The sequence below is a fragment of the Malus domestica genome, chromosome 09, assembly GCF_042453785.1.
Source record: "Malus domestica chromosome 09, GDT2T_hap1".
NCBI lineage: Eukaryota > Viridiplantae > Streptophyta > Magnoliopsida > Rosales > Rosaceae > Malus > Malus domestica.
Window position 1 is genome coordinate 3,483,858 of NC_091669.1, and position 13,547 is coordinate 3,497,404.

Consider the following 13,547-nt stretch of genomic DNA (forward strand, 5'->3'; position numbering starts at 1 on the left):
AATATCTATTGGATTAGGAATTTATCTTCCTACTGCTATGTAAATAGAGGTTCAATGAGATAATACACAGTCACAATTATACCATATAAATAGGAGTGTACTATCTTCATACACGTTTTTACTTTTTATATACTTTTTATTAATTTTTATCCTTTGATTCCCTTTAACCTATCTAATCTGACGATTGAAAATTCAATACGTGTGAGAAGGAAAATAGGACGTGAAGCTATAAATAATAGTCGTCATCCGGCTGGTCGTAGAAACCCCCTTCACAAACCTAAACAGTAAAAAAAAAAAACCAGAAAATTAGCTCAGCGAATCAATCAAATTACGGTCATCGGCATGGCGGATTCGGTGACGATGGATGCGATAGAGGCGATCACGACCTTCGAATCGATGGGGTTAAACGACGACGTTCTCCGAGGCATCTACCACTTCGGCTTCCAAAAGCCCTCCGCCATCCAGCAGCGCGCCCTTGTCCCTATCATCGGCGGCCACGACGTCATAGCCCAGGCCCAGTCTGGTACCGGAAAAACGTCCATGATTGCCGTCGCTGTCTGCCAGCTCGTCGACACCGCGTCCAGGGAGGTCCAGGCGCTGATACTCTCGCCGACGAGGGAACTGGCGGCGCAGACGGAGAAGGTGGTGCTGGCGGTTGGGGGTTTCGTGAATGTAAAGGCGCATGCTTGTGTCGGAGGCAAAAGCGTGGGCGAGGATATCAGAAAGCTCGAGCACGGGGTCCATGTGGTGTCCGGAACACCCGGCAGAGTCTGCGACATGATCAGGAGGGGAGCTCTGCGCACCCGATCGATCAAATTGTTAGTTCTGGTGAGTTTCTAATCTCCATTAAAGTTCATTAATTTGTGTTTAATGTTGTTAATTATTGATTTTGTAAATTACTTAATTTGGTGTTTTCAGGATGAAGCTGATGAGATGCTGACCAGAGAATTCAAGGATCAGATTTACGAGGTCTACCGATATCTTCGACCTGACCTGCAGGTTTAATTACTATTTAGTCTCTTCCTATGAGCATTTTGTTCTAATCAAGATTGTTAATTCAAAGAATTAATTAGCATGTTTGTTTATCCGAAGTGAAATCTGTGGTAATATTGATACTGTGGTATTGTAGGTTTGCTTAATTTCCGCTACACTTCCTCAAGAAATTTTGGAGATGACCAACAAGTTTATGACTGACCCCGTAAGGATCCTTGTCAATCGTGATGAATTGACTTTGGAGGTACGTATTTCGGTCGTGTGCTACTGCCTTTGAAATTTGAATGCAATGTGAATGAAATTTGAGGTGAATTGAAATGTGTATATTGTATTTTGCATCATGACAGGGAATTAAGCAGTTTTTCGTTGCAGTTGAAAGAGAAGAATGGAAGTTTGACGCTTTATGTGATCTGTATGATAATCTTACAATTACTCAAGCTGTTATCTTTTGCAACACAAAGCAAAAGGTAAAGTGTTATTTACCGCTCGAGTTGATATTTGATACTAATGTCTTGAGTTTTGATTAGCTGAGAAGGGATCCACGGCTGGAGTTCTTGGGTCATGGATTCTGTGTGGAAAGTTGGAGTATAGCATAGGATCCTGACCTCGGAGTTATTTTGATATCAGGTGAGATATAGTAAACATTTCCTTTTCTCTTGGCCTTATTCCCTATGTATCATTAATCTTGCCTTAGCTACTCTGGTTCTATAACTTCCTGGTGTATCCTTATTGATCCTTGAAACCCTATTTCAACAGGTGGACTGGCTCACCGAGATGATGCGGAGCAATAACTTTACTGTGTCTTCAACGTATGGAGACATGCCTCAGATGGAGAGGGATGCTATTATGGCTGAATTTCGCAGTGGCAATACTCGTGTCCTCATCACCACAGATGTTTTGGCCCGGGGTCTTGATGTTCAGCAGGCAAGTTCTTAGGTTCTTTGTGTGCAATACTTGTATAGTTATAACCAACTGCTAGAATCAGAAATCTCTTGACCTACAACTAGACGAGAAATCTCTAAGAATTACAGTGATGTTTAGGAGATTCTTGTCGCGGAACTTGCTACATGTTGGAGGTTATAAATAGTTAAATACAGACCAAAACCTTCAAGCTGGACTCTGGTTTCTAGTTGTCGGATTAGGCCTAAGGGTGCTGTATCGGTGAGAGACATAGTGGAGTTGAACCTGCATGTAGAATAGTTTAGTAATTGCGTAGTAGAAAACATGTTATACTGATTGATTTGCTGCACTGATTTTCTAACCAGGTTAACCATTTCCCCTTTATCAGGTTTCCTTGGTTATCAATTATGATCTTCCAAACAACCGAGAGCTCTATATTCATCGGATTGGTCGTTCCGGCCGTTTTGGGCGCAAGGTATGCATTCTATATTCTAACTATATTTACAGTGGAATAAAGAAAAATCAAACAAGCTTACACCATCTTTGTCACAACTTTGCTTTTGAGTGTTGCAACTGTCTAATCGATGGATCTTAGGCTCATCATGTTGTATTTGTTTTTGTTACATTTGCCAAATTTCAAGTGAATGTTGACTTTAACAAATTGATTAGAGACATCCTCTATTAGAAATTGCGAATTTCTTTCTGTCTTTTATGCAAGATCAAATCTTATTAATGAGACGCCAATAGTTATGATTGAAGATAATACAAAGAATCTTGAGCGATATATGAATTCACATTGCATGCTCGTTGAACACTTGCATACTGTGTAGGCCACTTCGTCCTCTCTAAATATCTCTTGCATTTTTATCCCTGTTACTGCTAAAAGAGCTCATCCCATTCAATTGACTGACTTACGAGTCTTTTCGATGCTAAGAATCAACATTGTATTTCAGAAGTATTGCTTGCTGGGTTTTCTGTATTCTTAACCTATGTTTGTTTTTCCTCATTAGTCTGTATTATCTTATTTGTTTGCATGTTGCTATTACAATTAATGGGCGATTTGATTTCTCGTAGGGAGTGGCAATAAACTTTGTCAAAAGCGACGATGTAAGGATTTTAAGAGACATTGAGCAGTACTACAGTACCCAGATTGACGAAATGCCAATGAACGTTGCGGATTTGATATGAGCTCAGAGCTAAGTTGCTGGCCGTCCTACGACCATTCTGTGTCGATTTAAATTCAGTGACATGGTTTTTTTGATGTTGATTAATAATTGGCAAACTTGCAGTTGCCCTTGCTCCTTATTTTTATATGGATTAATGACTTGCTTAAAGCTTGAATGACATTTTCTTCGTTGATTAATGTTTTGATGTCTTTCGACTTTCGTACGAAACCATACCAAACTTCTTTGTTTCCCTTCATCAAAAGTAGCAATTTCGTAAGATTAGCTTCGTTAACAGTACAATTACGCAAACAAAATCCGCACAAACAACGTAACAGCGCAACGATGAAGACCACTAATCAGTACAGCTCAACAGATTCTCTTTCACTATCCGTGATCGAGACTGGACGGCTCAACAGAGTGGCGATCGAGTCTGAGGCGGCCTTATCTGAAAAATTAACGAGTTGAAATACAAGATTCACTTAAATGTAGAGGTTCGTGATCATGTTGCAACTATTAATGAGTAAATTAAGCTCATCCTCCTCCATGTAGATGATTCTGCTATTCCTTGGCATCGACATGGTGGACTCAACATTTCTTCCCATTGCATCTCAACATGAATGAATGTTGAAGACCATCGAGCCAGTGCCAAGGAAGTGTAGAACAGCGTCAAGGAAGAGGAGTCGTAATTTGCAGGCAGCAGCGAAAATGGGGAGGACATATTTGCTAATTATATTTTGTTGGGTGAGAGTACACTCTTGAATTATGTGTGTGACAGTTGAAGTCGGACAAAGGCAAGGACCTGGTGGATATGGGTGTGGTTCCAAATTTTGTTTTGGTGTTGTTTGGAGTTGTAGCTTGTATCAATTGAGTTCTCTATAAATATCAAGGTGCAGTAGTCGTCACTCTGATATACAATTGGGTCGATCGAGTTTAGATAATTGTGTCATCAAATATGATGCTTCTTGCTTGAATGCTTCAACTTGAAACGTATCAACATCCGTAGGGAAGGAGGAGTAGGAGGATACTTTCTATTACGTGATTGCCAAGTTACTAGAGATGCCACAGTCGATCCAAATCCAGTGGTCCCGTTTTAGTCAAGCAATCTTGTATTTGAAGATTGTATCCAAGGACTTAAGTGCCTGCCTTATGTTTGCACAATGACATTGCCTAACTCCTTCTTGGAGGATTATTGGTGAGATTCTCTAGGTATAATTTGCATTTCTCTTTCATCATACATAGCACACGAGTCATGTTCTCTTGATCACATGACGAACAAAACTTCATGATTAATTGAGATTAAACATTAAATTCGCAAAGACGACTAATCATGATTGCCACAATACAATGTTTACCGCAAAAACACTAACCCTAGGTATCATTGCATGACACGAGTATAGCATTTTTATGTACCGTTTTGTCTAATTACTAGCCCTACTCCTGGCCGTGTTTGCCTATTTGGTGCATGAAGGGTTGAAGGTACAACAACAATAATTAAGTCTTATCCTATTAAGTGGGGTTCATTGTATGAATCCTAGAACGTCATTGCGTTCGGTTTTGCACCGAGTCTTCCGTTAACTTCATGTACTCTATATCTTTTCTTATAGTCTTTTTCAAAGTCTTTTTATGTCTTCCTCCACCCTTTTTTTTCCTGAACCTTTGTGTCATAGTTGCATCTTCCAACAGGAATATTGATAGGTCTTTGGTTCACGTATTAAAACCGAAATAATTGTTGGATAACCAAATCACGGGAAATTATAAAATAAAATAAAACTGATTAATATCTTCGTACTAATAGGAGTGGATTACAATTTTGTTTATTTGCATTTTCTTCCTCTTCATCTCACAAGTTTGTAAAGTTCAGGACTTCTCCCACAGAACAATAAAGGTTTACCTGCCATCACAATCATCAACAAGCTTTCTAAAAGACGGTGCTCAGAGTCTTGGATAAACGCTTGCTCAGAATCTTGGATACACGCTTTAAAGAAAAACGAGACTCTGAGCATCGCCTCTTAGCCAGATACTTGTCATATGTTTAAAAAATAAAAAAATAAAAAAAAATAAAAAAAAATAAAAAAAGAAGAAAAAAACTATAATTTTAATGAAAAAAGACAAATGAAAGTATAATGAATAATATCAGAAAAATGTAAAAATATAATTTTTCATTAAAAATAAACAGCACAAAAAATGTTTCGTTAAAACTTCTTAAAAATAAAATCCTCGAATGCTTGTTAATACTTGTCATGTGTTAAAAGCAGATTGATGCCTACTTTTTGATTCATTTGAAAATCACATCAACACTGAAATGCTTATTGAAAATTTAACTGCTTTTCGAAGAAGACTTGAAAGTGATTCGTAAAGAAGATCATGCGTACAAAAGTGCCTCTAATATTCTTAACCCTTTCAAAATTTGTCTCAAACACTCGATTAAATGTTATAAGTCCAAGCCGTGGTAAGAATGGACCATATGCCAACTTTTGATTATTATTATTTTTTAATCTCTATTTAATTTTGTTATATATGTAAGTTTGTGATCTGTTACCGACACTTTAAAATAGTTATCATAATCTGATATTCGTATATTATCTCTCCTATGCATCTTTATAGGCTTAGATAATGCAGTGTAGAATAACTTTTTTTGAATCGTAAATAACATACTTCTTTTCGTCTTTTGTTTTGAATGTACGAAAAAGGGATCCTCACCGGATTATTTTTTTGGGATCTCATGATCGTGATCGTGATTGTTTATCATACATTGTAAAGTCAAAAATTATTTAAAATTTAAAATTAAATATAAATATTACTTAACGAAAACTAATCTCACAATGTATGATGAACGGTTACGATAACGGATTTCCCAAATCCTCAATAAAAGAACCCGGCGAGGATCCTTTTCCTGAATGTACCACTATATATGCACGCGGAGCAACGATTCTTTGACAAGTGTAAAATGGGACTGAATTTAAGAGGGTCATAAAGAGCTTGTTGGACCATACACCATGACAAGAGCTGGCAGTCATCAACTAGAATTTAAGATGGTGTCCCCAGTTGTCCTATTTTCTTTTCCCACCCAGCCAAGAAAGAATAATACTTGATAACTCAAATGATAAGCTAGAATATTTATTTAAAATTGTACGTTGTCGACTTATAAAACTTCATATTTATAATAAAAAAATTATTTATATTATAAATTATTCTATAAAAATTACATCTACAAAAGATCATTCAAAATTAAGGTCTTTTAGCCGTCAAATTGTATAAAAACAGAGGAACGAAATTGGTAAAAATATTACAAATCGTCTATGTATTTGGTATAATAAATTGACTAACCGACTTTAGTTTTAATTCATTTTTTGCGAAGATAATTTTTACATAGTGATGCATAAAATGAACGGTTCTAACCGTAAATATAAAGTTATGTAATTCAAACACAAAAAATTTTAAGTAAGAATTCTTACTCATTCTTGATTAGCCAAACATTATTCCCAGCAAATTCATTTTTCCTACATATTTTTTTGCTTCTGTAGATCACATGGGAATCATTAAAAAAAGAGCCCACCATCATCCGCCACATCTTGTTACTTTACCAAAAAATGGTCTTAAAACTTGATATTTCGATTTCGCACTTCCAAGCCAGACACACAAGTATTTTTTATTATTAAGTATTTTTCTATTCTAGCACCTCCATGGGACCCCATTATTGTCTTTTCATGCTTCAATATCCATCAAGATTTTAACCCCACAGAGGCGTAGAGCCCATCTCAATAAATTAGTATGAGGTATTCGTCAATTTATCCTGATCTGAATTTATAAGGATTGGTCAATTTTTCTCTCAATTTTAATTTTGGCTAATTTTCCTCTTCAATTTTCATAATTAGTCAATTTACACCCTACTGTTATTTTTTTTAAATTTTCCATCTATTCTTCTGTTAAGTAGGTATCCGCATGATTGCTTTTAAAGAGCAAAAAAGTCATTTTCCCTACATCTTCGATCTTCTTCATTTTCTTCGAACTTTCTCTTCTTCTTCCTTGTCTCCATGCTAAGCCCGTGACTATTGCCAACGCCTCCCTCCTTCGCTGTTTGCAACCCAGTCCATTTGATATGCTGCTTTTGTAGTTTGCAGGCCACACCCCGTCCCCTCCTCATTTGGCCTCGTCTACCTCTAGTAAGGTGTAGGGAAACATATTTAATGGAAAATGATAGTAGGGTGCAAATTGAAAAACTAACAATAGGGTGCAAATTGATTTTTTTTTTCCCTTCAAAGATAGTCATGCGAATACCTACTTAATGGAAGAATAGATGGAAAATTAAAAAAAAATTGACAATAGGACGCAAATTGACTAATTATGAGAGTTGAGGAGAGAAATTGGCCAAAATTATAGTTGAAAAGGGAAATTGGCCAATGGTCAGAAATTCAAGGGGTAAATTGATGAATAGCTCAATTAATTTAGTACTACTTTGGTTCTCGAATTACCAATCTGCCCTCTGAAATTCTTTTGCTTCCAAATTTTTATTTGTTAATTTAAACTTACAGCAGCGGCAGCCCCAATAGGTCTCCATCACCATTCACCGCCTTTGAGTGCCTGCCTACCTCTTTCGGCAGGAGAACTTTTGGACCCTGTTCAGCTATGGCTTTAGACCTACAGACCCTCACCGAGTGTTTAAAATATCTACGAGGTTGTCGATATTTTCACCGAAGTATCCGAAAATCAAGGATTGATATGGAAAGAGGGAGAGGGGGTGAAATAAAAACTTCATCCTATGTCGATGAGGTATAAGAAAATTAATCAATATCATTGATATTTACTGATTCACTGCAGAAACTTTTCAGGAAGTCATTGTGGATTTCAAACTTTTGAATTTTTTTGAGAAATTTTTCTTTAATTTCGACTAAATCTGAATAAATTGATATACTCACCTCATTGCAAATTTCCATCAAAGGAAACCGATATTGATATCGATATGTCTACCGATATTTCCATAACACATGTATCGATATTTTAAATATTGACCACACCACAGTTTATCTTTGGAAATTTTACTTTCTCATCATATTTAAATATAAGTAGTATTATCTAAATTCTCGTTATGATATTGCAGTTGTTCATCTTTTCTATGAATTACAGATTCACGTATATTTTTTTGTGTGACCAAATTATGGGTGTATAAGAAGAAATTTATATACACACGTCTAAGTGTGACTTTGAGCTACGATAAGCGATTGATCTATGCATGGCTAATTAAGCTTCTAGATCCATAGGTGGGAGAGGGACTATAGATTAATTAATGAGGTTGAATGTGACACTTATGAAAGCATTATAAAGCCAACCCTAACTAGCTAGGGCAACATATATATGCATGCTGTTGCTGTTATTCCAAGATCAGCTATAGTCTCCTAAAGACGACCCAATTGTCCAAGCTTCCATGCTAGGCTAGTTCGAGCTGGTGTGGCTTGAATGAGCTGAGGGGTTTGAAAGGCTTCACTAATTTATCTATTGAACTCCATATGGATATATGTTTACCCTAGCCGATTAGGTTAACTCCACCAAGGATGGCTAGTTATTATGCATCATTACACTATCTAATTGGAGTTAATAACCGGCTCATTTGTAAGTACTTTTAAAATGACTAAAAGTGTTTTTAGAGAAACTATTTTTGTGTTACAAAAGTAAATGTAGTGCATCATGGTGTTTCTTGCAGGATGCACTACAAGTTCTTTTCCAGGATTCACTTGCATTTTTACTAAGAATTAGTTTAAAAAACATTTTTATCAAAAGCGATTTCAGTCATTTAGAAGCACTTCCAAATGAGCCATACTTGTCTAATTAAGCAGCTAGAGAGCAATTTCAGTAGAAAGAGTGTGGTCGAAATACAGAAGATCTCATGCTATTATGAGAAGTGCCCTACGAATAATGTGATCGGATATCCTACTCAAGATTTTCTCTAGCGGTAGGGAAATAAAGTAAGATATGAAGGTTTTGTGAATTGATTTATTTTGGCTACTAATATAATGCACCTACGAAGCAATATTAATGGTGACAAGATCACACTTAAATCAGATGTGCATGGACCAGTGGTCAGTGCTTATGCTTACATTAAATCTTTACCTCTTTAGTGTTGAAACCCACTGAAGATTTGAGGAGATTCTGAAATTCTAGGAGTAGCATTTTATGTAGGAATAATTACTTGCTAGAGGCGGCCAATGATCTTGTTCTATGAATTATATCCAGTTGCTGCGCTCTGGTGAATGCCTTCAATTAATATCGACTGCATAGCATAAAACTAAAGAGATTTGATATACATATAAATTGGTTTAGAAAAAAAATGAAAATACGTGTGCTCGATTCGTATTTACGCATACTTCTCCATCTTTTTGTGATTAACGTATTTTCACAATACATCAGTTTAAATGTTTCTTTTTATTTGTAAGATGTGTCTCTTAGATTCGAATCTCATAGACAAAGAGTTAGATACCAATTTATTTCTTCCACCGCTTAGTGTAAATATATTATCGTATAAAAAACAATTAAAATTAAAATTATCATTTTTATCATCATTTAAATTAACTTACGCAAATCTGTGACTATTTAGCAATATCTAATTTAATTAATTTTATATAAGCATTTATTATATTTTTCAGTTAAATTACTAATTTAAGAAAATATTTGCTAAAGAATTACCCTCACTTTTGAAAATTAAAAGTCAAGAAGAAGAAGAAAATAACAAGTGAATAACATGACGTTGAATATTTTGAAATTTAATAGGTTTGTTGATTAATGGAGGAGGAGAACTATCCTCTTCATAAATAGGTCTCCTGCAAAATCTGCAGGAAATCGGAAATAAATATTGCAAGACTGAGTGACATAAATTTCAAAGTTATATAAAATAATAAGTGGACCAGAAACAAATTAAAGAAAAGAAGAATGGTGTAAAGAAAACCTAATGAACTTGAAATCGAGGAGGATTGATCCTATGCAATTATTCTTGATAATATCTGCTACGGGATCCTGTTAAAAGACAATATAATTTCTCATAGAGCAACAATTCCCTTAGGTCATTACACATAAAGCAAATTAAAGAACGTGGCCTAATATATTTATACATATTCAGTTTTAATTAATCTACAATATGTATTTTAGGGAGAGATCAGAGAAATAAGGAAATAACTTTAGTACGTATATGGGAAGTAAGAAAATTGAATCGAATAAACCAACTCTACAAGTGGATATGACTAGAATTTTACGTATTTGATTGCAAATTTGAACAATAAATCTATACTTTTTCGATTTCACATGTGTTAGTACACATAAGTAAAAGTTAAGAAGTGAATTATCATATGCATACTTAAGTAAACATGATTTCGCTTTCTATTCCCTGTAATTAAGTGAACATGCTCTAAACCATGAGAGAGATCCAACTTAGACGCTAGTCAATATGTCTACGTCAAAGTCTACGAGGTGAAAGAAGGTTAAGAGGGTAGTTTTGTCACGAGAGATGTACTACAGTATTATACTCTGTGATCAAAATTTATTTCTTTATCCCATTTATGTCGCTGACCTTTCTCATCCTCTTCGCATTTGCCCATTTCTTCTCCTTCTCTCTTTAATTTCCTCCATCCATATCATCTTCTTTTTTCTCTTGTGCAAGGTTAGTGTAGCTATATAAACAAGAGCAGAACCTACTACTTTGCTTTGCTGGTTTAGAATATTCCGATGGGTCGGTCACCGTGCTGTGACAAGGTGGGTTTGAAGAAAGGACCTTGGACTCCAGAAGAAGACCAGAAGCTCTTGGCTTACATTGAAGAACACGGCCATGGCAGTTGGCGTGCACTCCCAACAAAAGCTGGTGAGACTTCCACTTGCATTTCCCCACATATTGTACTATAAGGATGTATGTAATTACATAACATATGCAGTTAAGTACTTAATTATTTGTTAATTTCACGGTTTAATTAACTAAATGTGTGTAGGTCTTCAGAGATGTGGAAAAAGCTGTAGGCTTAGATGGACTAACTATCTCAGACCTGATATTAAGAGGGGAAAGTTCAGTTTGCAAGAAGAACAAACCATAATTCAACTCCATGCCCTATTAGGGAACAGGTAGAGCACAGTTCTTTATAGTGTCGGTTATTTTATTTTTTTAACAAAAAATTGTTATCCACGCGATTTAAACACTATACTTCCTTCAATAACGTGATTTAAACACACTACTTCCTTCAATATTGCCGCTAGACCAAATGGTCATGTTCAATTTTATTGTTATCAATTGTCTTGTCTTATCAGAACAGTTATGGTAGACATTGTTTTCAAATGTTAATTAGTACTTTTAATTTTTCATGGTTATTTTTAATCCTTTCTCCCGAGTATGTTCTTAATTTCTTTACCTTGACAACGTAGAAGCAAGAGTTTGTTAAGAGTGCGACAGTCTTTGTGATCAGGTTCTACCATTTTGCTATATATTTGTTTGAATTTTTTGATGATGTGAATGCAATTACTCAACTCTTATCTGTCACTTATTCAAAATTTTGACTTGTGCGACCATTTTCCATAATGTGATATTCACTGCTGCTCTGAGATCCTGACATCCGAGTTCATATTATTTATTGGTCTCATTTTTAAATAAAAATGGTCCTCTTAAATTTTCTTCATGAGCATGCATATAGACACTGAAATATTCTTGTAGCTAGAGATGCTTGTCCATGCCACTGAATCTGCAGACCTCTTTTCTTCTACTACACAATCCTAATTAATTATGTTTGGTCAAATTTAATTAAAAGAGAATGGGTATGTGGAAATCAAAGTTACAACATAATAAATGAAAAAAAATTTGTTCGTGAGATCGATGTAGTTTATGGGATTTTCATAGTATTTTGATGCTAATATTTGTCTTGTTGATTGACCTCGAATGATCAGGTGGTCGGCCATAGCAACTCACTTGCCAAAGAGAACAGACAATGAGATAAAGAACTACTGGAATACGCATCTTAAGAAGAGGCTAGCCAAAATGGGCATCGACCCCGTCACGCACAAGCCAAAGAAGGACAACCTACTCTCTAGCGTCGACGGTCAATCCAAGAACGCCTCCAATCTCAGCCACATGGCTCAGTGGGAGAGCGCCCGGCTCGAAGCCGAGGCCCGCCTAGTCAGAGAATCAAGGCTCCGCTCCCAGAGCTCCTCATTACTCCATCAGCTCACCACCACAAACCCTAATACCTACGTTCCGGTGAATTCTTCGTCTTCGGGTTCGACATCAGCTCAGCTTCAGCTCAAGTGGCCGTCATCAAAACATTCTCATAATAGTGTTGATCTCGAGTCTCCGACATCTACGCTCACTTATAATTCCGATCAGATTAACGTTAATAATGCATCGTCCTCCGCAATGGGGGCCGCGATTATGCAGCCGGCGATGATCGAGTTTGTTGGGAGTTCAGGTTCTTCTGAGACCAAGGAAGAAGGTGGAGATAACGAACAAGATTGGAAGTCCCATTTGTCTTTTACTCCATTAGGGTTAGTTCATGATCATCATCAGAACATCTCAATGTCCATGGAAGCTGCGGGTGCATGGACTACTAATGATCATCAAGTTGGCAATGTGGCTGGTGACATGGAAGCAGCTGATCAAGAAGGGTTCACTAATCTTTTGCTTAATAACTCGGATGAGGTGCAGAGCTTGTCAGACGGGGATCGTGGCGTGGATTCTGATAACGGTGGTGGAAGCGGAAGTGGAAGGGGTAGTGACTACTACGAAGATAATAAGCATTACTGGAATAGTATTCTCAATTTGGTGAACTCTTCTCCCTCTGAATCTCCAATGTTTTGATAAGGGAAGTGATAAACTCTGTCGCCACTGCCATGTCCTTATGTGATCATATCGGATTAATTGTAGTTCTGAATGGGAATCAAATCCAACTGTGCAACAAATTTAGCTACTCTAATGATCAAATTAGCAAGAGAAAATCATTTGCTTGATTTCCATTCGTGAATTGATGCTATTGCCAAAGCATTTTGGTTGCTTTATGCAATTATCATAGGTCAGGTACAAAAAAATGTAATAAGATATGCTTGACATGCATGCATGCATGCTTTGTGTATTCTTGTGAAAGCAAAATAATTACAGTTTTGGCTGTAGCTCTCGCATCAAATGTTAATACTTTGCCCCCTTTTGAACTTGTTAGAGTCATTCATCTACTAGCAAACTATGTATCTGTCTCTTATATAGTTTCTTTAATATATCACCATTGTTCATCTGAATTTTTGTTTTGTTTTTGTGGTTATGAGTGAATGTACCCTTCAACCCGGAATTCCTTTGGGGTTTTTTTTCGAGCAATATTCTTAACTAATATAAAATCATTTGCTTGATTTCCATTCGTGAATTGATGCTATTGCCAAAGCATTTTGGTTGCTTTATGCAATTATCATAGGTCAGGTACAAAAAAATGTAATAAGATATGCTTGACATGCATGCATGCATGCTTTGTGTATTCTTGTGAA

General features: G+C 36.2%; 2 protein-coding genes across 3 annotated transcripts; both read left to right on the top strand.

The window, feature by feature from the left end:
- Positions 1–244: 244 nt before the first annotated feature.
- On the top strand, positions 245–3,256 carry LOC103442372 (eukaryotic initiation factor 4A-III homolog A-like). 2 transcript variants are annotated; one of them, XR_003775918.2, is made up of 7 exons: positions 245–828; positions 919–999; positions 1,130–1,237; positions 1,341–1,620; positions 1,750–1,917; positions 2,282–2,368; positions 2,968–3,256. XR_003775918.2 is itself a non-coding variant. In XM_008381155.4 (7 exons), the coding sequence occupies exons 1-7, from the start codon at positions 343–345 to the stop codon at positions 3,079–3,081; spliced, it is 1,164 nt and encodes a 387-aa protein (XP_008379377.2). In that variant the 5' UTR covers positions 245–342; the 3' UTR covers positions 3,082–3,256. The 2 variants fall into 2 exon arrangements, 1 of the variants encoding a protein (XP_008379377.2); XM_008381155.4 differs by having other exon boundaries at positions 1,341–1,460.
- A 7,211-nt stretch (positions 3,257–10,467) lies between these two features.
- Positions 10,468–13,307, top strand: LOC103430094 (transcription factor MYB16). Its single transcript, XM_029107819.2, has 3 exons — positions 10,468–10,902; positions 11,027–11,156; positions 11,970–13,307. The coding sequence occupies exons 1-3, from the start codon at positions 10,770–10,772 to the stop codon at positions 12,874–12,876; spliced, it is 1,170 nt and encodes a 389-aa protein (XP_028963652.1). The 5' UTR covers positions 10,468–10,769; the 3' UTR covers positions 12,877–13,307.
- The last annotated feature ends 240 nt before the right edge of the window (positions 13,308–13,547 follow it).

What these genes read in the sequence shown, in the direction of transcription:
- LOC103430094 (XM_029107819.2), top strand. Translation starts at nt 10,770, where the DNA reads ATGGGTCGGTCACCGTGCTGTGACAAGGTGGGTTTGAAGAAAGGACCT. An exon ending in TGCACTCCCAACAAAAGCTG is followed by an intron (nt 10,903 to 11,026) that starts GTGAGACTTCCA and finishes AAATGTGTGTAG; the next exon opens with GTCTTCAGAGATGTGGAAAA. An exon ending in CATGCCCTATTAGGGAACAG is followed by an intron (nt 11,157 to 11,969) that starts GTAGAGCACAGT and finishes TCGAATGATCAG; the next exon opens with GTGGTCGGCCATAGCAACTC.
- LOC103442372 (XM_008381155.4), top strand. Translation starts at nt 343, where the DNA reads ATGGCGGATTCGGTGACGATGGATGCGATAGAGGCGATCACGACCTTC. An exon ending in ATCTTCGACCTGACCTGCAG is followed by an intron (nt 1,000 to 1,129) that starts GTTTAATTACTA and finishes GTGGTATTGTAG; the next exon opens with GTTTGCTTAATTTCCGCTAC. An exon ending in CCGGCCGTTTTGGGCGCAAG is followed by an intron (nt 2,369 to 2,967) that starts GTATGCATTCTA and finishes GATTTCTCGTAG; the next exon opens with GGAGTGGCAATAAACTTTGT.